Source organism: Carcharodon carcharias, chromosome 9 (genome assembly GCF_017639515.1).
Source record: "Carcharodon carcharias isolate sCarCar2 chromosome 9, sCarCar2.pri, whole genome shotgun sequence".
NCBI classification, from domain to species: domain Eukaryota; kingdom Metazoa; phylum Chordata; class Chondrichthyes; order Lamniformes; family Lamnidae; genus Carcharodon; species Carcharodon carcharias.
In genome coordinates, this window is record NC_054475.1 from 131,929,809 (window position 1) to 131,953,659 (window position 23,851).

Genomic DNA, 23,851 nt, shown 5'->3' on the forward strand with positions numbered 1-23,851 from the left:
AAAATCAAGAGGCAAAAGGGAGGGAGGAACTTTAAAATAATCACTATCACTAGAGAAACCAGGAAAAAAAAAATAGGACTGAAGGCTCAAGTCCCTTGCACCTTAGGATCTTAAAGAAATAGCTGCAGAGATAGTGGATGCATTGGTTGAAATCTTGCAAAATTCCATAGATTCTGAAAAGGTCCCAATGGATTGGAAAGACCCTAGTCAAGAAAGGAGGGAAGAAGCAGGAAACTATAAATCAGTCAGCTCAACGTCTGTCATTGGGAAAATGCTAGAATCCATTATGATGGCAGTAGCAGCAGGACATTAAGAAAATCATAATACAATCAGGCAGAATCAACATAATTTGTCTTTCATAAAACTACGTTTGACAAATTTGAATTCTTTGATGAAGTAACAGGATGAACAAAGGGGAATCAGTAGATGCAGAGTATTTGGATTTTCAAAGGGATTCAATAAAGTGTCACATAAAAAGTTACTACAAAGAGCTCGTGGTGTTGGTGGTACAGTAATATATTAGCATGGATAGACAACTGGCTAATTAACAAAATCAGGATAAATGGGTAACATTCAGGTTGGCAAACTGTAACTAGTGCAGTGCCACAGGGACTAATATTGGGGCCTCAACTACCAGTATTTACATTCTATATTAATGACTTGGATCATTAATCCTTGGCATTCTGTACCCCAGAGATCAGTGAAAGCTGGATCAGTGGAATATATTCGAAGCCGAGTTAGACAGCTTTTTGATTTGAAGGGTTATGGGACGCAGGCAGAAAAGCAGAGTTGAGGCCACAAATGACAGGAAAGCTCAAAGGACCGAATGGACTACTCCTGCTCCCATTTCTTTTGTTCTCTCCCAAGTGGCAAAATCAGAAATACCTGCAGCTATACACTTTCTCGTTATACCTAAGGTCAAGAGTCAGGAGGAGGAGGATGGTGTAAAATGACAAGAATGTGTCATATGTAATTGTCCTCCACCCCAAATTCATTTATCTTGTGTACATTTCAGCTGCTGATATATAATCAATATTGAGCATCTGGTAGATTCAAGAGACTGCATCATATTTCGAGAGGTTTTAATACTGCCCCAGTCTTGATGAGAATCAAGCGATATTATATCTCTGCTGTTGAAGGATTCCAATTCACGACAGCTTACTATCAGTGCTCTCAAATCTGATAAATGGTAGACAAATGATTTAAACTAATTTTTGACAACCAAGAGGGTAATTTTAACCCCATAATGGGCAGTGGGGACAAGAATTTTAAAAAGCCGTTTAACCCCACTCCAACCCACTGGGTAATTTGCTGCTGTAACTTTTAGAGTGGTAGATTTTGCGTCATGTCTGTGTCCTGCTTAAGGGCTGGATTTTACTGTTGGCGAGCGGGGGCGGGGCCCACTCATCGACACGTAAAATGACGCGCGGTGACATCAGGCAGAACTCCCAACGTCACCGCACCCCATTTAAATATTCAGGAAGGTGGGGGTGCAGCAAAATCAGCTGCACGCCCACCGACTTGTCAATAGCCAATTGGGGATGTTGACAGAGCAATTAGAGGACCTGACCTTAAGGTTGACGGGCAGGCCAGGAGCCCCGGCGACAACTAGAAAAAACATGAAACCTCATCCACAGGCAGGATGAGGTTTCATGTAGGGTCTTAAAAATTTTAATAAAGTTTTTTTTGGAAATTATGAACATGTCCCCGCACATGTAAGGGAATTTTTTTTTCCTATTTTTAAAATTTTTGAAAGTAGAGGCAATCTCCCTGAGGCAGCACTTAGCCTCAGGGAGATGAGTGCGCTCTTTCATGCGCATGCGCGAAAGAGCGCACTCTTGATTATAGGCATTCCCCCCCCCACCCCCATCCACACAGGAAGCACATAGCACTTCGTTGTGGATGTCAGGCTGCGCGGGCCTCATTTGGCCCGCCCACGTAAAATGGCCCCGTGCCTCCGATTGGGGGTGCAAATCGGAAGCGCGCCCACGCATTAACTTCCCCCCCACAACGGGGGGAAAATTTAGCCTAAGAGATGGGACACTTCATTATATTAAATTAGCCTCCACAATACGAGGAAGGGGGCAAATTAAATTCAGTGGTTGCGGATCGGGTTTTCCAGGGATCGAGAAACAAGGCAGGTGAAAGGAGGCTGGAACAGCTGGATCAAGCAAGCAAGCACTTTTCAGAGCTACTGCGATTAGCTGACCACATCCAAACATCTCCCAGCCCCTCCTCCCTCTTGATTGTTGTTTGACATCCATCCCCACCCTCACCATCCCCCAGCAATGTCATTTTACCGCAGCCAGCCAGCCTACAATCTTTCCAGCATTGAATGGAAATGAAGTAAAATAATAATTAGGTTCTGCCATTAAGTGAGACAGTATGTATATGATATATAAAAAATATAAATATATAAATATTTTTGAGAGAGTGAGAGACAGAACCTCTGCAATCCCAGGATTTTCAGGGTTCACAGCCACTCCATCCCCACTCCCCAACAACCATGCTCTCCTGCTCTCTCCCCGCAACTATTGGTACCTGGGTATTTATAAAGAGAGTGGCTTGAAAACATTTAGTAAGCTGATCTTACCCATTAAATTACCTTCTTCATGCAATGGAATTCAATGGCTCCACACTAGTTCTCTTTTCATTTAAATTAAGAAATACAATGAAAAAATTACTTCCCCGACTGTAAAAAAGTCAAATAATTTTGTTTTGAACAAGCAAATTCAGACAGATGTCAAGCCCACCTTTGGCTTAATATCGGATGATGCCTCTGTGGAGTTCTTTGTACCAATGGTAGAATTCATGCCTTAGTATGTGTATTTAAAATGAATTTTTAAAAAATCAAGGGTTTAAAATGGAGCAAACGCTTCACAAAATCCAGAATGGAGAACAAAGTTACTATGTTTGAAATAGGCAATATTGTTGTCTGCAATTCCCCTCAAAATTTTCATTTGTATTTGCTAACTCATGGTTAAAATATAGAACCATAAGCAGACTGGATAATTTCAAAGTGTGAGTAAGAATGCCCTATAGAAGTGCAGAAAGCCACCAGAAGAAAAATGTCGTTATAAGTCCCCATCCCATTGTATATTAAGACTTTAGTTTCAGGTTCAATAGGATCCTACATTTCAGGCATCTTTATTTTGTATATTACTGACAACGTAGTGTTGTTTAGTATTGTGCCCATATATATATGAAATCACTTTATTTATAAGTCTGGGCATAATGGACCAGATTTTTATCTCCCCACTGAGGTGCAAATCAGATTGCGCAACGCTGACCTTTAGTTTTTTTCTTGCTAGGACAACAATTTTCCTGTGCTCTCCCGACCCCACAACATTTTTGTGTAGCCCATTGGTGCTTGGGTGCAAAACTCACCTCTGCTGAGGTCAGGAAAATTGTATTTCCTCCCACTAACTATTTTCATGCGCTAATGTGGGTTTTGGCAGCCCTAAAAAAAAAGAACCTCCTTCAAGAGTTTGTGACCACTGGAGGAAGAGCCCGCTGAAGAGCCAGGAACATCCTGTAAGGTAAGTGTTTGACACCTTCAAATGTCATTATCCAGTGCTGTATTGTGATGTAAATATGTTTTTAATACAGTGATTCATCTTAGGGATCTGACCTGCAAAGGTAAGTTGGCCCTTACATTGACCAGCTTTGTGTAATTGACCTGCATTGCGTAATTGATCTGCATTGTGTAATCCCTGTCATGTATTACAGTACTTTTCTAATTGTCAAAAGTGCCACAATGCTTTGAAAAAATGTCCCATAAGCCTCTTCTGACACATTTTGCCCTGTGATTTAAATCAACTGACTTAAGCTCTGGCTTTAAAAAAAATACCCTGAGGTTGAACCCATTCTGTTCTGCCAGTTTCCAGGAAAGTAACTAGGTTTTGTTATGACAGCTGTGGCAATAATGAATGCTTGGCTGGGTTTCAAAAGGCGATAATGGCTTCAGTTCAACAGGTTGTCTATTGAGCCAAGAGGATTTGAAACTTTTAAGAGGCTGTAATAACAAACTGTCTTTGATGTGGTTTCTTGTTTGTTTACTAAAACCTAACAGGCACTTAAAGGATTAGATTTCTTTTTGCACTGCAAGTTTTTTTTCCTTTCCAGTATCAATGATGGGGTGTTTAATTTTTCTGAATTTTGTTTTAGATTATTGGAGGATTTTTTTGCCACAAATTTAAACTGATTCCCAAAGCTATTGCATGACTCCTGAGGACCAGAGTGCATACTGGGTGAGTGGCAATGGAGGATATATGGGAGCATAGAGGTAGCATGGATGGATGAGTGGGTGAGTAGTGAAGTTTATGTGGTCCTTAAACGATGTTGAGAGATGGGCTGTGCTGGAGAAACAAGGCTGGATTCTAAACAGCCTACCTCCGTGCCCACCCTCCTTATGCACTCCATCAAGGCTCACAAAATGAGCTCTAAATTTAAACCCTTTGTGAAAAGACAAAAATCCAATGCAAAGTCACACATGGGTCAGGTGTCCATTTCGGAAGGTGTAAAACTGTGCAGGTCAGGTTTCCCAGAGCCCATACAAATATCCGGACAAATGAGTAAGTGAGGGTAAAGCCATGATTGACTTTGTTAAACAAATCTTATTCAAAACCTAATCGAAAGACAACCCACAAACCAATCCAAACCATCACACCCCACCTTATAACCAGATTACGTCTTGGCTTCTCACTCTATTGATCTGGCTCCATCTCATTCAAGTACCTTATCTTGGTCCACCACTCTCTCATTATTCCATCTGTTTCTTGTCCTTTAAAATACTTGTTCTCCACTAACCCGCAGCCCCATCCCAAGCTTCACTGAAAGATATCATCCCACCTTTGCTTTGCATTATACAATTTTAAATATTACCTGCAGGTATACTGTTTTACTTGAATCGTGTTATCACTTTTATAGTCTAAAACTAAATCAGTTAGATACAGTCTCATGTGTGGAACTTCACATGTTGATGAACGGCCATAGCTCAAATCATCACAGCTGAGCTTCACTAGCACAGATCAAGGTCATTCAGTACGAAAAAGTCCCAGGATATATAGATGCCTAGTTCTAAAACCATGCAAAAAAAGGGTGTAAGAATATAAGTATAGAAATACAGCCCAGTCAAACCGTCAGATACTTTTAAAGCACTATATTCCTCCTTTTCTATATTAATGTTGGTTAGATCAAATTGCTAAACAATTAATTTTTTTATGAATTTCAAAACAATCAAATTATCAGTGGACTGTACCACCATTTAGGAATTATGGCACATCTCAATGAAGCATACTTCCCTTTTACGTACTTACCATTCACATGGTCCTGTTCCACAATATTGGCATTTAATGCTGTTGGCTCCCCAGTTCTGCCCAAGTCTCCTGAAGCGCCAATAGAATGAATTCTTCTTGGAATTCGAGAAACACTGGAAGTGTATCTCGTCTGCAGGTCAGTGGAAATGTCAGAACCTGTAGGAATCTGGTAGGTTTGTGGATGGTGAATATCCATATTCTTGGCTTGTTTCTGCCCATCTGAAGCTGGCTCAGATATTGGAGAGGATACATTAGGTCCTGTATCTCTTTGTTGTCCTGCAACATACACCAGTTGAGAAAACTTAGGAGCTCTCTTAGAACTAAGGATTTATAGGGGGAAGTTCAGGAGCAGGCACATGGAAGCGCGCCTCCGATCGGCACCCCCAATTGGTCACGCGCCATTTTACGTGGGTGGGCCAATTAAGGCCCGCCCAGCGTGGTGTCCACCAGGGAGTGCAATGCACTCCCTGTGTGGGCCGGGGGGGGGGGGGGATTCTCTGAGCCAAGGAATCGCATGAAAGAGTGCACTCATCTCCCTGAGGCTAAGTGCTGCCTCAGGGAGATCGACTCCACATTTAAAGATGTTAATAGAAAAAAAAATTACCTTGACATGTCCCCTCATGTGACACTGTCATGAGTTGAGACATGTCCATCACTGTTAGTTACACTTTTATTAAAAATTTAAAAACCCACATGAAACCTCATCCCGCCCGTGAATGAGGTTTCATGCTTTTTTTTTTAAGCCCACCAGGGCTCCTGGCCTGCCCGCCAACCTTAAGGTTGGATGGGTAGGTCCATTAATAACATTAAGGCCATTGATAGGTCGGCGGGTGCACAGCTGATTCGGCTGAGCTCCTGCTGACCCGAAAATTGAAATGAGGCAGGGTGACATCAAGAGTTCCGCCCGATATCATTCCGCATCATTTTAAGCGTCAGCGAGGAGGCCCAGCACCCCCGCTTGCCAAACGGGGAAATCCTGGCCTATGTATCAGGACACCTCACTAAAGCAGACCATGCTCAGGTTAGTACAAAAGGTTACTCCTTCTTGCTTAATCTGTCCACCTTATAAGGATTTCTCCAATCCAGTCATTATGGAACAACATTCAGCTGAGGAGGAACAGAGGCAAATAGGAATATAGCCAAGTGGTTATGGTACTGGACTTGTAACCCCAAGATCAAGAGTTCAAATCTCACAATGGCAAACTATGAAACAATGTAACTTCATCTGAAACAGATGGAAACGGGTTTGTACTCGAAAGAGTTACAGATGCTGCCAGACCTGCAGGAGTTAGGAGGCTGGTAAAAAGACCTGGGTACAACATTTTAGCTTGGCCTAAATAGCCAAGTGGTTATGGTACTGGGTTTGTAACCCCAAGATCAAGAGTTCAAATCTCACAATGGCAAACTATGAAACAATGTAACTTCATCTGAAACAGATGGAAACAGGTTTACTCAAAAGAGTATCAAGAGTTCAAATCTCACAATGGCAAACTATGAAACAATGTAACTTCATCTGAATAGGAACAGATGGAAACGTGTTTGTACTCGAAAGAGTTACAAGCAGGCCAGGCAACCTCTGAAGTCTGTTCCAACATTCAGTCAGATCATTGTTGAACTGTACCTCAAACTCCATTCACCACCTTTGATCCATATTCCTTGATGTTCTAACCTAACAACATTCTAATGACCTCAATCTTATCAGAAAGGAGAAATTGGAGGAGGAGAAAAAAAAAGAAAAAAACCAAAAACACATGAAACATTCCATTTGAGTTTAACTACATCAACAGATTCTCATTCACTCTCCAAAATAGCCACTTCATCCAATTCTGCAGCTACATCGGTCTCTCCCACCATAGATTTAGTCCGAAGGTGATGGGAGGAAATGCTCTCATCACAGAACCAAGCCAAAGCAACCCTATACCAGGCGTATGTCTATTTTAACAGGGGTTTCAGGTTGGCTGTTTGTGTTTTGTATTGATGAGAAAGCAAAAACAATCCAGAATAGAAGGTAAATATTTACTCTGAATGAGGGAAGGAGGATGAATCACCAAGGCATCTTCAGCCACTGTTGCACATTGTGTATTGGTTAAAGTGGTATTGGTAGAATTCGAGGAGTGATTACTAGTTCATCCTATTAGCCACAGAATGTTACAAAAGGTCATTAGCTGAAATGTTAACTCTATTGCTCTCTCAACGTATGCTGCCTGACCTGTCTAGTATTTCTAGCATCTGCTGCAGATTAGTTTTATGAAAATATTTGTTGTATAGTTTAGTTCAGCCACCAGAGGGGGCTTTATTATAGCATTTTGAGGTCATATTTCACATTTCAAAGTCAGAACTTTAACTATAATGTGGTGTTTTATGTTCCACATTTGCATTCCAAAGTCTGTTGATCTGTAAACTAAGGCAAATACAGGACAGGATCACAAGAGCTATTCTTTCACGTTAAGTTGCAAAAATTCACCATATTCACCAAAAATTCGCCTTCAAATATAGAATGGTCATGGAAATACATATGAACATATGAATTAGGAGGAATAGGCCACTCGGCCCTTAAAGCCTGCTCTGCCATTCAATAAGATCACGTTTGATTTGATTGTAACCTCAAAGACACCCGTCTTTGCGCCATTATATGCTTTATCTAAGTTTGATACTATCTTTAATTATTTTAAATTTAACCATGGATCATGGGTCCTCCTCTTGAAATTTTTCTTTCTCGTTGTAATATATATATATATTGTGTATTCTGAAATATCCCTTTAAACCATCATTGCATCTCCAGTGACATATCCCTTAACCTAATTTGCTGGTTCACTTTAGCTAGCTGTGCTTTCATGCACTCATAATTGCCCTTATTTAAGTTCAGAATACTGGTCTTGAACCCACTCTTCTCTCCCTCAACTGAATGTAAAGTTCAATCATATTATAAACGCTGTTATCTAGGGCTCGCCTTCACTATGAGGTCATTAATTAATCCCATCTTGTTGCACAATACCAGGTCTAGTATAACCTGCTCTCTGGTGGGTGCCAGAACATGCTGTTCTAAGAAACTATCCTGGAAACATTCTATGAATTCCTCATCTGGGCTACCTTTGCACATCTGATTTTCTCAGTCTATATGCAGATTAGAAACCCCCATGAATATCGCTGTACCTTTCTGACAAGCTCCCATTATTTCTTCCTTTATACCCCATCCTATTGTATGGTTACTGTTAAGGGGCCTGTACACCACTCTCACAAGTGACTTCTTGCATTTATCATTTCTAGCTTCTACATCCTGGTTTTGTGAACTTAGGTCATCCCTGCCTAATGTGCTAATACCTTCATTAATTAACACAGCCAACCCTCCACCTTTCCCTAGCTTCCTGTCCATCCTAAATGTCACATACCCTTCAATATTCAGGTCTCAAGCTATGTCATCCTGCAGCCATGTCTCTGTAATGGCTATTCATATCATATTTATTTATTTCTATTTGCTGTCTCAATTCATCTGTTTCGTTTCAAATGGTACGTGAATTCAGTTATGGAACCTTTAGTTCTGCCCTTTGATTATTTTTATAACCTCTAGCCTTATACACTGATTTACTCTTAGATTTATACTCAGTGCTCTGTCCCTTCCTGTCATGGTGTGTTTATCATTTCCCACATTAATATCTTTCTCTTTTGTCTTGTCTCCACTCTTTGATTTACCACATCTTCCCAAATTTGATCCATTGCCCCCACTATTTAGTTTAAAGCCCTCTCTACTTCCCTAGTTATGCATCTCTCTAGAACACTGGTCCCAGCACAGTTCAGGTGTAGACTGTCCCAATGGTATAGCCCCCATTTTTCCCAGTACCAATGCCAGTGCCCCACAAACTAGAAACCATTTCTCCCACACCAGTCTTTAAGCCACGTATTTGTCTCTCTAATTTTATGTATCCTATGCCAATTTGCACGTTCCTCAGGTAATAATCCAGAGATTACCACCTTTGAGGTTTTTGAATGAGTGCCTAGCTCCTCATACTCCGCCTGACTATGTGAAATTAGGATTAGACAGCTAGAGCAATATTTAATGGAGGCCATTGGGTGGAGGAGGGGGTCTTGCTTGCTGGCTGAGGAGCCCACGTCTCTTCTTTACCAGAAGGCCTGCCAAATTAAGTGTCAATCAAATACTTAAATCGGCAGCAGCATACCTTCCCTTGTATCAAGCACCCTGGAGGTGAAAATCCTGCCCATCTAAGAGCTGCCAGCCAATCACGAGCACTGTTAAAGTATTCAGTTAAGCATAGATCATTCAGCTCTAACTCTAGCACATCCCCCAAAACTTAAAATTTCCAAACGGAATCCAATCCTAGAATGAAAAACAGAAAATGCTGGAAAAACTCAGCAGGTCTGACAGCATCTGTGGAGAGAGAAACAGAGTTGACGTTTCGAGTCCATATGGGGCTGTATGACCCTTCTTCAGAGTTCTGAAGAGGGTCACACGGACTCAAAACGTCAATTCTGTTCTTCTCTCCACAGATGCTGCCGCACCTGAGTTTTTCCAGCACCTTTTGTTTTTCTTTCAGATTTCCAGCATCTGCAGTATTTCACTTTTATCCAATCCTAGAATGCTCGAGCAAGCAACTATACTGCATTTCTGTAAATGCAGCTATAAAAGTTTATTCCAATACTATATTCATCTTACAATGCCAAGCAAAGTAGCCCAACAACTGGATTTGAATTCTATCTGCATTAATAAAACATTTAATGGGAAGCTGGATAAGCACTTGAGGGAGAAAGAAATGGAAGGAAATTAAGAGGGGCAGGAGGCGGTTGATGTGGAGCATAAACTCTGGTATAAACCAGATGGGCTGAATGACCTGTTTTTGTGCTGTAAATTCTACGTCATTGCACAAACAATGATTTGTGGAGCTGGTGTACCGCCCCATTGTAAATGGACCAATAATTAGAATAAACTATCATTCAATCTCATACAGATATTGTTTAATTACCCTTTTTCAGTGTTTGTATAGAAACATCTGTAGAACTTGGCTCATCACTACTGATTTCCCAAGGATCACACCATGACTTCTTCTGCAGCAGAAGGAGAGAAGAGGAGTTAAATCTACAGGTTAAACTATAATCAAAATCTCAACTAGGGCATTATTAGCTATACAACTCCGAAAAAAGATCACTTCACTTATGAAATCCATTCCCTCCAAAAACCTTGTACACAAGTAATCCTATTCAATCACACCATCCTCCTCCAATGCCTCTAAAGCAAAAAGCAGAAAAGCAATGGCAGAAAAAGGAAGCAAAGCCAGTCCGGAGGGAAGTAACACCAGTAATTAGTGCCAATTCTACCACCACAGAGATGTTCAGTGCTGGAATTGTTTTAGCAATCTCACCAGGCCAGCCGAGGTAAGTGAAAGGATGAGAACCTGAAAAGATGCTGAGATACTGCTGATAGCAGGATTCATTTTCACACCATCCAGACCACAATGTCAAAAATGAAGTGAATGAGACATTTCGTGGGGGCAAGTGGCCCCCATCATCTGCTTGAAGAGTACGCTCTCCTCTCCTACAGTTGTTGTTGGCCTGTAGCAAGTTCCTTGCAATGTTTGAGTGAGAAAGGAAAAGGCTGTTGGGTTGCCTGCAATAGATAGCATGTGCACAAGGGAATGTCTGTATATACCTGGGTGAGAACACAATATGAATTAGTCCGTAACATAGCTAAATCTTCTTTCGAAAGGTGAAATTTGCACAAAACCAGAAACAAAAATCCAGGATTTATTGTTTTCTAATTTGCAATTCATGTTCTTATCTAACCTGTACTATGCTCAATCCAAGAGCTGAGTGTTCCTGATGAGGATATTAAGTGCAAAGATAAAATGGTAAGCTCCAATTGCTTGCAATGCATTTAATTGCATATGTGCAAGTGTTTTAAATATTTTTTAAAAAATAAAGTACAGGTTTATTCCAAATGCCTAAGTAACTTCAATGTCTTACCCACTTTTATCTCAGGCATGTGATGTAATGGAAGGCAGAGCCATTGGTTGTGAAAAACAATTGGAGAAGTGAGACTTTTCGTATTTGCCTGAACAACTTCAAGGTTTAAAAAAAGGATAAACAACTGGCGGTATGAGCTGATGAAATTTAATACAGAGAAATGTGAACAGCAATTCATTTTTATAGGAAGTATGAGAAGAGGCAATATAAAATAAAGGATACAATTTGAAGAGGGTGCAGAGAGACCCGAGGGTATGTGCGCACAAATCATTGAAGACGGCATGGCAGGCAGAGAAAGTAGATCATAAGACCTATGGGATCCTAGGCTTCACAAAAGCAAGGAAGTTATGGTGAACATTTATAAAATACTAGTTCTGTCTCAACTGTGAGACACTTTAGGGCCTAAATTTTTCAGAAGGCGGGCGGGCTTGGCGGGAACAGTTCTGGAGCCAATCACCACCTGCGATAGGCTCCACACTGCCATTTTATGTGGGTGGGCCAACTAAGGCCCGCCCAGTCTAAGACATGAGCAGTAGCTCAGCGCTACTTGCGCGGGCAGGGGGAGGAAGGAGAGTCGGGGCCAGCGTTCTTCCGCGCATGCATGCAAAAGAGCACTTCAAACTCTGAGGCACAGAGCTGCCTCAGGGAGATTGAAGGGCTTTTGAAATTATTAATTAAAAGGTTTAAAAATTTATTTGTGTCACATGAGATGGGACATTTTTTTATATTTATGAAAATTTATTTATCTATTTAATAAAAGCTTTAGGAAACCTCATCCCGCTCGTGGATGAGGCTTCCTCAAAAACGTGAAGGCTGCTTGGCCTTTTTGCCTGCCCGCCAACCTTAAGGTTGGACAGGCAGCGTTTACAATAATCTTAATTAGATCCTTAATGGCCTTAATAGGCTGTTTTCATATCGGCGGGCGTGCAGCTGACTCCAGCGCGAGTCTGCCGAACAAAACATCGCAACTCAGTGCGATGACATTGGGACGCACGCCCAATGCCATCACGTATCATTTTACATGTCCGGCCCATCCCGCATGCCGAATGAAAAATCCTGCCCTAGGAAGGGCATGAAGTTTTAGAGAAAATGCAGAAAAGATTAGCGAGAATGGTTCCAGAGATCAGGGTCTTCAGTTACGTGGATAGACTGGAGAAGCTGGGACTGCTCTCCTTAGAGAAGAAAAAGGTTGAGAGGTATTCAAAATCATGAGTTGTCTGGACAAAGTAGAGAGAAAGAAACTGTTCCCATTAGGTGGAAGAGTAGAGAACCATAGGTGGAAGAGTAGAGAACCAGAGGACACCAACTTAAGGTGAATGGCAAAAGAACCAGTGGTGACATGAGGAAGATTTTTTTTATGCATTGAGTGATTAGGATATGGATGCACTGCGTGAGGGTGTGGTGGAGGAAGATTCAATCATGGCTTTCGAAAGGGAATTAAATAATTATCTGAAAAGAGAAAGTTTGCAAGGCCATGGGGGAAAGAGCAGAGAGTGGGATGAGCTGAATTGTTCTTGCAGTGGAGCATTATGGACATTACGGGCTGAATGGCCTTGTTTTGTGCTGTAACCATTCTAATTGGAGGCTGGGATGGATCAAAGAAAACAATGTTAAAAATCATGAAAATAAATCTCTTCTTTTAGCTCTTCAGATATCCTTCAAGATTTTAATGTAGCCATGCACATACCTCTCAGTCCTTCCAGCACACAACTGCTGCAAAGGAGACATGGCACCAAAAGGTCGGAAGACTGAAGCCCCAGGTTTAGTGACATGTCCCACGAGTGCCTTTTGGACACTATGGAGGCCTACTGTGATGTCCTCTACCCCCACTCTGGCCACATGAGGGGCAGCAACATTACCACTCTGGCTCGGTAGGCAGTGGCAGTGGTGATCCATGCCAATTCTGCACAAAAGAGGTTGGCCATCCAATGCAGACAGAGGATGGATGATCTCATCCATGGCACCAGGATATGGCAACCATCTCATCACTCTAAACTCACACACTCAAGCCCATCACACATTCTCTGGCATCTCACTCACTGCCAGCTCAAGGGACATCACTACTCTCTCTCTCACACACACCCTCACATCTCCATCTGGCCTCATCTCCTCTGGAGACTGCCTCCTCAGCCCTCACCATCTTGAGGACACTTACGCAGATCAACTTGTGCCCCCCCACACACACTGGGATACCCCACCCTTTCCCCAGTACAGCCCTCGCCCTGCAGCTTCTTCCCTTGCCTGAGGCCACTTCTGCCCCTTCCCCAAGAAAGCCCTAGCCCTGCAGCCATTGGTCTGGTAGAGAGAGACCTGTATGTGAGCCCCCCTAAAAGTGATGTGGTCCTGCCTGTGAAGCCTGGCGCTGACAACTGCGAGTGTTGCCCGAAGCAAGGTAGGCAAACAAACCTCGAAGTCCCAAGTGAAGTGCAGCTCACCAGGTGCATGTCACTTACGTACGGTTATAAAACACTTCGATGTGCCAGCATGGGAGTAGGATTCCGATGAGTTGGGCTTATAATGAAATGCAGACGTATTACAATGAGGTTCCCAACATCTGACAGGAAACGTGGCCCGCCATTGGTGGGTGTGTGGACAATTGCAAACTGGTTTCATGATGTTGTGAAGCAGATTTTTGGCCTTCTCACCATATTGTCTGTTCACACTGCCAAACTCACCCAATGCCAGCGAGCACAGAAAATTCCACCCCATAACTGAGCCTTTTTTTTTTGAAAGACCACGAACTGATCATAAAAAGGGCTCAAGAGATGGAGAATGATGAATTATTGGTATTATGAACAGACATTTGATTTACCATTGAAAAGTAACTGATTTAAAAAATACATTCCCTGGGTGCTTGGGGGAGGGGACAAGGATAATGATATGGATATAATTGGTCCTTTACTTTTGGCTAGTATCAGTAGGTTAGGAGAGAAGAGAAAGGAATGAAAATCAAGCAGGATTCCCTCCCCATCAGTATCTAGCAACCCTATCTAGCTGTGAATGTTTGGTGATGTGATCTAGGGCAGGACCAGAACACATGGAATGCTTCTCCCTTCCTTTCTCCCACATACCCTTTACAAACATGGATCACACAGTAAGACAGCTGTCATGGCAAATTGCCAGAAAGTTGCTAGCATCTATGGGCTAAGTACATGACTTGAGGGGAGGCTAGAAATTGGAAGACAAATTCAAAAGAGATCAAAGTAAAAAATAATATGAGTGATAACCAGGAGTATATACGATAGCTTTCAGTGAAGACGGTCAAGCATCTACACTCCAATACTGTCTTTTCTACCTGAATGTCCTGTTCAAACACAGGCTTCGCTTTAATTTTCTGTCTCGCTGCGATCTTTTCTTCCTCACCTGGAGCTTCTTCACTGGTTTCATCAGTTGAAACACTAAAAAAAAAAAAGAGTGAGATCACAAATGCTGCTGGGCACAAGGTCAGGTCAAGCCAAGCCTAGTTACTACAGAGTCGCCTCCTGGACCATGAATCCATTAACGTGTGGAAGAATAGCAGGAGGTCATGTTCTGTAGTAAAGGCAGCATTAGTTTCTTAACCCAACAACAATTCTATAAAATTAATTTGAATTCCACTACTGTGGCCTGCCTACAACATAACTTTACCCTGGTCTGAACTGAATGAGTGCCATTGTCCAGAGGTCCACACCCTCTATTTTTTTCTTTTGTAAAATGAAGGGCATAATGATAACAGAAAAAAACAACTTGAACAAATCCTCAACATTCCTTAGTATCATGGGAAACCCAGCAGTGGTGCTGCACAAGATCAACATATCGATCATATTGAAGCCAAATATCTGCAAACTGGCTGAAGAATTATTTAAGCTTGTCTGCAGACATGTCATAAAATACATCTTGTGACAGCCATTCTTAAATATTGATAAAAGCCTGTGTTAACAAGGGCGTGCAGATGTACCAATATGTACCACGAACAGTTCCTCAAGCTCGCTCCATTTACCTTGGCAGGAATTGTCTATTTACCTGCACTGAGCTGCTCAAGCAGCAATGCAAGAGTGTTATGCCAAAAGTAAACAATGTAGACTCCAAGAAAGATAAAGAGAAATTAATTGTTTTGGAACAATATGGCTACAAGCCAAGACAATCACATTTTCACATATCACTAATAAAACAAGTCTGTACAGTAGTAACCTCACTATCAAAATATTTTAGAAAGCAGGAATAGGAGGATGAAATTCTTTTGCTGGTTATCTATGCAAGCAGATTGTTGCATTTTGACATAATTTATCAGTAACACAGTGAACCTTTTGTTCCACAGAATCTATCCTCATGAATACAATGCTGTTTTAAAGTGCCACACCAATATTCCACTGATTTGCTTGACTAATGTAAAATTCTATTCTAACAAAGGCTTTCAGAATCTTTAATTAGTGCTTAATGATCACATTCTGCGATCGCATCAACTCTCTTTACATTATATAAATAATTGAGATGAAATTGTTGTTTGGAGGTCATAGTTCTTTGTTTTTTCATAGCGTGTATATTATCTGATTACATGCCACATAAAGCACTTAATAATTAATAGGTGGGCACAAATTAATCTCTGCATAAGCCAAAGCAAAACCACCTAGTGTACCACAGGCCAGCAGGAAACATGTTCACACTTACAGTTGCCCATATAACAATGTTCTGATCCTAACAGATCAGTTGAGGGGGAACAGCACTACCCTACAGCAATTTGGGGGTGGGGAATGAGAGAATGAAAAAGAAAGTCGACCCAGACTGTTCAGACTCTCAATGAAACGGTTTAAGAGTAGATGGCACAAGGTGGTTGGGGGCTGGGGTAAAGAAAAGAGAAACAGGAAACGCAGAGACAAAATAATTTTAAATGTTAAGTGAAGCTCCAGTTACCTATATTCTCTCCCTATATCCTAATTAACAGAAAGATACAATTCTATTGACAACAGCCCCAAGGTATTGCACAAGTGTTAAAAGTTTAAACACCCTCACTCACCACTGAGCAGAAGAATCCTTGTCCTAACCCACCATTCCCAAAAGCAGGAATCTACCTGCAGCTTCGCAGCCACATCAGAATTAATGTGTGGCTCCTGATCTTGTTCAATGAAATCAATTTTTATGATATTTAAATGGCTTGTTCAGTTTTCTTAAGCTTCTACTAACATTGATACTTTCTCACAATTCAATATATTCAATTAACAACGGTTCTATAAAAACTTTTAACATGCTGTTGAATTGTGTCTCTGTCCTGTTTTTTTCTATTACTATTGGCTTTGGAGTAACAGCATTGCAGCTCTTAAGGTATTGGACAGAATTTTCTGCCCCTGATGGTGGTGGGCATCATGACAGGCAGTCGGAGACAATGTGGTGGGAAGGCCAAAAATCAGTTTCATGGTGCTGGGAAACCAGTTAGCCATCCTCTGCTCCGCCCATCAATGGCGAGCCGCCTTTCCTGCTGTCCAACGTCAGGAATGTAATTTCAATGCATTCGCATCTCATCATCTTGCTTGCCCACCAGAATCACCTCCCACGTCAGCATGACTTCAGAATGCCATGATTCACACTAGCATTTAAAAGGTGTACACCTGGCCAACTGAACGTCAAGGGGAACTCGGAGGTGAGTGCAAACTAGTGTTGTACAACACTCGCAAGAGTCACCCGTTCGACTTCAAGGAAGAGGCGCTGCATATTCAGGAGAGAGCACAGGCTTGTCGCTTTTTCCCGACTGGCTGACAGTGCGATGCCAGAGCAAGGACTGCACTGTGGTTGGGGTGGGGTGGGGGGAGCAAGGCAGCACGGTTTGATGGTATTGCACAAACACATGCATGGCCGCCCATTAGGGAAACCTTGTATAAAATGAGCATTCTTCCATAGCTGAGATGGTTCAGGCACAGCTACATTGACATGCTTGGAGTTGGGCCTCGAGTTTATCTGCCACCGAATGCTCCTGAATCTTTCACCGCTCGGGTGCAGACTATAAATTAATGAGAGTTTTAGGGGGTTGCAGAACAATTGGGTGACTGGGCGAGTTGTACAATCTCCTTGTGAAAGCTAGCCATGGGAGGAGTCACTGGTAGAGGTGCTCACAGCCCTTTGCAATATTTTCATTCAGGTTTGGACGAGTCTCCCCTATGGTTCAAGCTAACAGTGTTGCCATGCAGCACATTTGAGGAGAATGTCTGCACCTGATCTGAGAGCACAGCATGCAGTCCAATAGGCAAAGCTGCTGCCAATCGGTCAGGTGGAGTTGGGTGGAGATGGGAGGGGTTTCAGAGAGCCACGCAGATAACTAAACTCTTGCCATTCACGTGGTGGCCAGCACTCTCCGAGATATGTTAAGGGGCCTTGAGAAAGAGATGGAGCCGGACATGTGAGCGTGACAGGTCCATGGGGGACCAATGCTAACCCACGCGTCTCTCTCTCCCTTTCATCCCGCAAGAGTACATCAGGAGCATGGAACCTGGTGACCTAGCTGTATGCCTCATGGCTTAAACGGGGCAAAGACAAAGAAGGGAGCTACAGAGACGCCAGGCTGGGCAGAGGGAGGAGCAGCACCGTCTGGAAGGAGAGGCAGCAAGGGCTCCTGTGCACGCTGCTGAGGAGCTACAATCAGCCGTTGTGGGCCGGTGCCTAGCTAGACCCAGGATCTATAGACAGCACTCGTCATTCTTGCAGATGACTTAGAACCAGTGTCGCTGAAGACTGAGCATATCTAGGGAACTTGTTGGTCACATGTGCCACCTTCTGCAGGATTTGGCACCACATGGATGTGTCGGGCATCCACTGCCAGTGGCCATGAAGGTGACCATGGCTGTCAATTTTTACACCAGTGGCTCCTTCCAGGGCCTCACAGCTGACCTCTGTGGGATCTTACAGGCCTCCACATACAAGTGTGCACTTTGTGCAAATCTGGGACAATTCCATCCATTGTCTCTTCATTTAAGTTTTAACAATAGCTCTTCTTTTTATTAAGGTTGCTGACCCCTGTTCTAAAGCGACTTTCTACCAGTGTTTGGAAACATTTGCTGTTATGTCACATTTGAAAGTTGTAACCTCGTATCTTTATATTTTGTAGTTTGGGATAATTTTGGGATAGGAAATGATGGAGTCAGATGAGCTTGCTGTGATTCAGTCTTCTTGGTAGTCTCTGTAAACAGAAAAAAAAAGTAAAGCTAACAAGCATTCTAAAGGAAGCATGATTATTTGCTCAAAAAACTTAATTTAAATGATTTCAGAAAACATTTTATGCCTCTTCCAACCACAATGTTGTTTTCCCCAGAAACACTAAAAATGTGATTTAGCAATGTAATGTTTAGTAACAGCTACACATCAGGGAAAAGGATTGGGCTCAGATCCGATAACAAATAATTTGCTAACATGTGCTGTAAATCTACAAATACACGAACGACATACAAAATATCAAGCATTAAATAATTACTTTAGTAAATACCAAATATTAACTGTTGTAAGTATTGCCAAGAAATTACATTTTCAATAAGCCATATTATGTTGAATATTCTTAATAACTTTGTCCATTTAGCAATACAAACTGAAGGGAAACTAATCACGCTTTTCCTTTTGATAAAATGTGACGTGACTCAGTTCACAATTTAGAGCCTATGGCAGGACTTTTAGGTCATTGGGCAAGCACGGTGGGCAGGCCTAGGAGCGGCTAGGAAACAGGTTGCCGCCCGCGACCACAATTTCACGCTGGCTGGCCAATTAATAACCTGCCAACGTGAAACGCGTGCTAAAAGGCTCAGCACTGCCAGGTTGGGGACAGGAAGAATGCAAGCGCAAAAGTCTGCGCATGTGCGGGGGAGTGTGCACTGAAAACTCTCTGGAGGCAAGGAGCTGCCTCAGAGAGCTGAACAATTTTTAAATCAAAAATAAATAGTTAAAATTTAAAAAAATGTCCCAACATGGGACTAACTCACAATAACATGAACAGGATAAAAATTCTGCTCCAAAATTTATATATTTTTTTAATCTAATTGTGGAAACCTCATCCCGCCCGTAGATGAGGTTTGCTAAAAAATCAAAAGGCTGCCTGGCCGATTTGTCCACCCACCAAACGCAAGGTTGGATGGGCAGTGAAAAATGTTTACATTAACTGATTAAGGGCCTTAATAGGCCTCTTAATTGCTGGCGGGCGCACTGCTGACTCACACACACCCACCACCCAAAATATCATGCGAGTGCGCAATGATGTCGGACGCTTGCCTGACATCATCACTATTTTACACCCAATCGGACACATGCCCGCCCACAGAACATAAAATCCTGCCCCATATCTAGCACAATAGATCAATCTAAACATATCACAAGATTAAACTTTTGCAGTCCTCAGATGGTACATATGTGCTACTATAACTACACCAAATGCCAACAGGTCCATTATATAAAACCCTATTGGAACTTAGCGTGGCAGGGTCTTAGTACACTGCTCCTTTCACCTCGAGGAACTAGATTCATATCCAGCCCAGCCTGATGGGTTAAAAGCCATCTCCCCCTGCTAGCTGCAGGAGCCATATGTGAAATGAGTTTCTTGTGGCCTCAACCTGATTCCTAGCATACTTGAACAAATTGTATAAAATCTGCCAAATCAGAGCATACTGCCAGACTAAGAGAGCACGTAACAATGAAAACTTACAAATAATTTGACAGATGTTAGTATTTGGGAACAGAAATAATTCCCACCATGGGCATTATGAAATTATTTTTGTATAAATGATTGCAGGACTTGCCAGGATTTTCCACTCATGCATGTACATGTTTGCACATGTGGAACTCATCCTGACCTTTTTTCTCCCACTTTTTCTTCCCGCATCTTTGTTTTGATGTTCTGACCTGGGAGGCCTTAGTTTTCTGTCAATTCATGTAACTAATTAAAGTTTCTCCTCTCCCCAAAGAAACAATATCTAAACCTGCAGAATTTTGCATTTGATCCTTGAACTATGTTGATGATGGACAGCCCCTTGAATCTAGCATCTATATTTTAGTTTCTGCCTCTTCTTCACTTAATTCCACCTGATTACTTCATTAGTGTTAAAACAAGGTTGAATTGTGATTCATCCTCTCTCTAATTCAATCCCGTGGAGAAAATCCATCCCAGGATTTCAATTCTTCCACTTCAGTTTAGGAGAGGTCATTTGATTCCCACAGAAGCATAGGCCAATCAAATTATAGGAAATTAGTTAATATTTGCATTGGCATGGTTACAAATGCAAATCAACTTTCCAGTTGATGATCATCAAGCAGAAAAAAGGACTTAAAATAGTATCCCTAATCTGTCCAGTTTACTGGTATGTACCTAAGCAAATAGAAAGATTTTTCCAAAGTGTCCTTGGTATGTTACACATTAACGCAAAAGGTATGTTTTGCTGTAAAGGGTGAAATGTGTCAAAGAGCTCTGTTCTGGGGAAACAGAACACAATCTGTCCAGTAGATGTATCAGGCGTATGCTGTAACTGACTGAGGAGTGCAGGATATCAAATAAACCTACATTGCACAATGAAGGCCTCGCAGGTCAGAACATGAAAACAAAGATGTAAAGCTCCTTTGTCAGAGTCCCAATATACCAGATATAAAACTGAAGAAAAACAATCACTGAGGTGCTAGCATGACATTCCAACTTCCTATGGTTTTGCTTGCAGCCTGAATTTGGTAATCACCGAGTCTAAAGGGATATAGGTGATTCTAGAGAGAGAGAGAGAGAGAGCGAAAGAGCGAGAAAGAAAAGGGATGAGCAAGAGCAAGCGAGAATGTAAGCAAGAGCATAAGAGCGAGAATGAGCAAACGAGTGTAAGGGTGAGCAAGAATAGGAGACAAGAGAAGAATCGGAAACAAGAGTGAGAGACAAGAGGGAGAGAGGGAGAGTATGAGAGAGTCAGTGAATTAGAGAAGATGATAGAAAGAGAGAGAAGGAAAGCCACATTATTTTGAATCCTGTTGAAATTGATATGAATCAACATTCTGGAGGTGAGAGGAAGGTGCCTTTACCCACTGTATAACTGACATGATGGATGACAAATGCACATTCATGCCCATTTCTGCCCCTCATTCAAACGTAAACTTAAATAAAAATTAAAATGAACAAAACTTTATTACCCCTCTCCTTTCTGAAAATAAGGACTAATGCTAGGGTGGGTTTACCATTATTCCAGGATTTTCCTCGAACCTCCAGGAACTAAAGATTGGACACTGCTGCAAAATAACCCCAATTAAGGTCACAGAAATAGCAAATGAAGGAGCAGATTGCAGTGTGTGTGTGTGGAGTGGGGCAGGGCCTACAGGAACTTAGGCTTAGGAACAGGAGTAGGCCATTTGGCCCTTTGAGTCAGATCCGCCATTCGATGAGATCATGGCTGATCTGGTTGTGGTCTCAACTCCAGCTTCCCGTCTGTCCTTCCATAACCCTTGATTCCCTCGCCTATCAAAAAAATCTAACTCAGCCTTGAATAAATTAAATGACCCAGCCTTCACCGCTTTCTGGGGAGAATTCCACAGACTAAACCACTCAAAAAAAATCTCATCGCCAACTTAAAAGGGAGGCCTCTTATTTTTAAACTGTGTCCCCTAGTTCTAGTTTCAAACACAAGAAGAAACATCCTCCTGGTATCCATCCTACCCAGTCTCATTAGGATCTTATACATTTCAATAAGAGCACCTCTCAATCTTCTAAACTCTAACGGAGCCCAGCCTGCCCAACCTTTCCCCATAAGTTAACCCCACCATCCCAGGTATCGGTCAAGTGAACCTTCTCCAGACTGCTTCGAGTGTATTTATATCCTTTCTTAAATAAGGCAACCAAAAATGTACACAGTACTCCAGATGTGGTCTCACCAATGCCCTGTACAACTGTAGCAAAACATACCTACTTGTATATTCCATTCCCATAAGCAACAACATTTCATTTGCCTTCCTAATCACTTTCTATTCCTACATATTAACTTTTTGTGATTCATGTATCAGGACACCCAAGTCCCTCGGCACTTCTGAGTTCTGCTCTCTCCATTTAAATAGTATACTGCTTTTATATTCTTCCTGCCAAAGTGGACAAGCTCACATTTTTCCACATTATACTCCATCTGACAAATTTTTGCCCACTCACTTAACCACCTATATCCTTTTGAAGATTCTCTACCTCCTCTTGACAACTTACTTTCCTAACTATCTTGGTGTCATCAGCAAATTTAGCTACCATACATTTGGCACATACATCCAAGTCTTGATATACTTGTAAATAGTTGAGGCCCCAGCGTTGATCCCTGTGGCACTTCACTAGTTACAGCTTCCCAACCTGAAAAAGACCTATTTATCCCTACTTTGTTTCTTGTTAGCTAGGCAATTCTTCATCCATGCTAATATGGTACCCCCTACAGCATGTGCTCTCATCTTGTACCTTTAATGTGGCATCTTTTAAATGCCTTTTGGAAATCCAAGTACACCACATCTACAGGTGCCCCTTTATCCACCTTGCTTGTTACTTCCTTAAAGAATTATAATAAATTAGTTAAACACGATTTCCCTTTCACAAAACCATGTTGACTCTGCTTGATCCCATTATGATTTTTTAAGTATCCTTCCAAAGCCTCCTTAATAATGGATTCTAGCAGTTTCTCTGTGATAGATGTTAGGCTAATTGGCCTATAGGTCCCTGCTTTCTTGAATAAAAGGTGTTACATTTGCTATTTTCCAATCTGCTGGAGCCCTACCAGAATCTAGTGCATTTTTGAAAGCAGGCTGATTACAGTGTACATGCACATGTGTGTGCACACGTGTGCATGACAGAGGGAAGGGGGGGGGTGGTTGGGGGGAAACAACACAGCTGAATTCCTCAGTAAAAAATTAAAAGTTTATTTGATTTGTCTCACATTAAAATCAATGATGTCAAACTAGTCCTTAGGGAAGATATGGTATGATGTCACAATGGCTCAGTAACGCTGAATGCAAATGCAAACGCCAATAGTATTTGCTGTTTCCTGGCCAAGGTCCATGAGCTGGAGCAGTTCAGATGGAGTAATGGACCGGTGAATACGTAAAATAATAACACTTTTACAAAGTACTTTATAGGCACAGATTTTCACATTTATACAATGTATTATATGTTGTCCTATAACACGCAGACTTTAATAATATGCTGAATGTCACTATGCTGCTTTATTGCTGTTTTTTTTCTAATGGCATCTGGAATCTAGTTAATTTTCAAGTGTTAAAATGGGGTCATATTGGAAAAGAGTTTGGGAAGCACTGCAGTAAGACCATAAGACATAGGAGCAGAAATTAGGCCATTCGGCCCAGAGTCTGCTTCGCCATTCAATCATGGCTGATAAGTTTCTCAACCCCATTCTCCTGCCTTCTCCCCGTAACCTTTGATCTCCTTACCAATCAAGTACCTATCTATCTCTGTCTTAAATACACTCAATGACATGGCCTCCACAGCTTTCTGTGGCAATGAATTCTATAGATTCACCACTCTCTGGTTAAAGAAGTTTCTTCTATTCTCTGTTCCAGAAGGACTTCCCTTTACTCTGAGGCTGTGCCCTCGGGTCCTAGTCTCT

General features: G+C 41.9%; 1 protein-coding gene across 5 annotated transcripts in view; it reads right to left on the reverse strand.

Annotated features, from left to right (window-relative positions):
- Positions 1-23,851, reverse strand: part of LOC121282055 (synaptotagmin-like protein 2) — a 128,931-nt gene that overhangs the window by 51,459 nt on the left and 53,621 nt on the right. For 3 of the 5 annotated variants that reach the window (XM_041195450.1, XM_041195449.1, XM_041195451.1), the window contains exons 4-7: positions 18,342-18,435; positions 14,587-14,689; positions 10,295-10,376; positions 5,319-5,594 (exon numbers count right to left, since the gene is read on the reverse strand). In XM_041195450.1, coding sequence (XP_041051384.1) covers positions 5,319-5,594; positions 10,295-10,376; positions 14,587-14,689; positions 18,342-18,435 — 555 coding nt within the window. The remainder of the gene's footprint in view (positions 1-5,318; positions 5,595-10,294; positions 10,377-14,586; positions 14,690-18,341; positions 18,436-23,851) is intronic. The other 2 variants (XM_041195453.1, XM_041195452.1) reach the window with 1 other exon arrangement.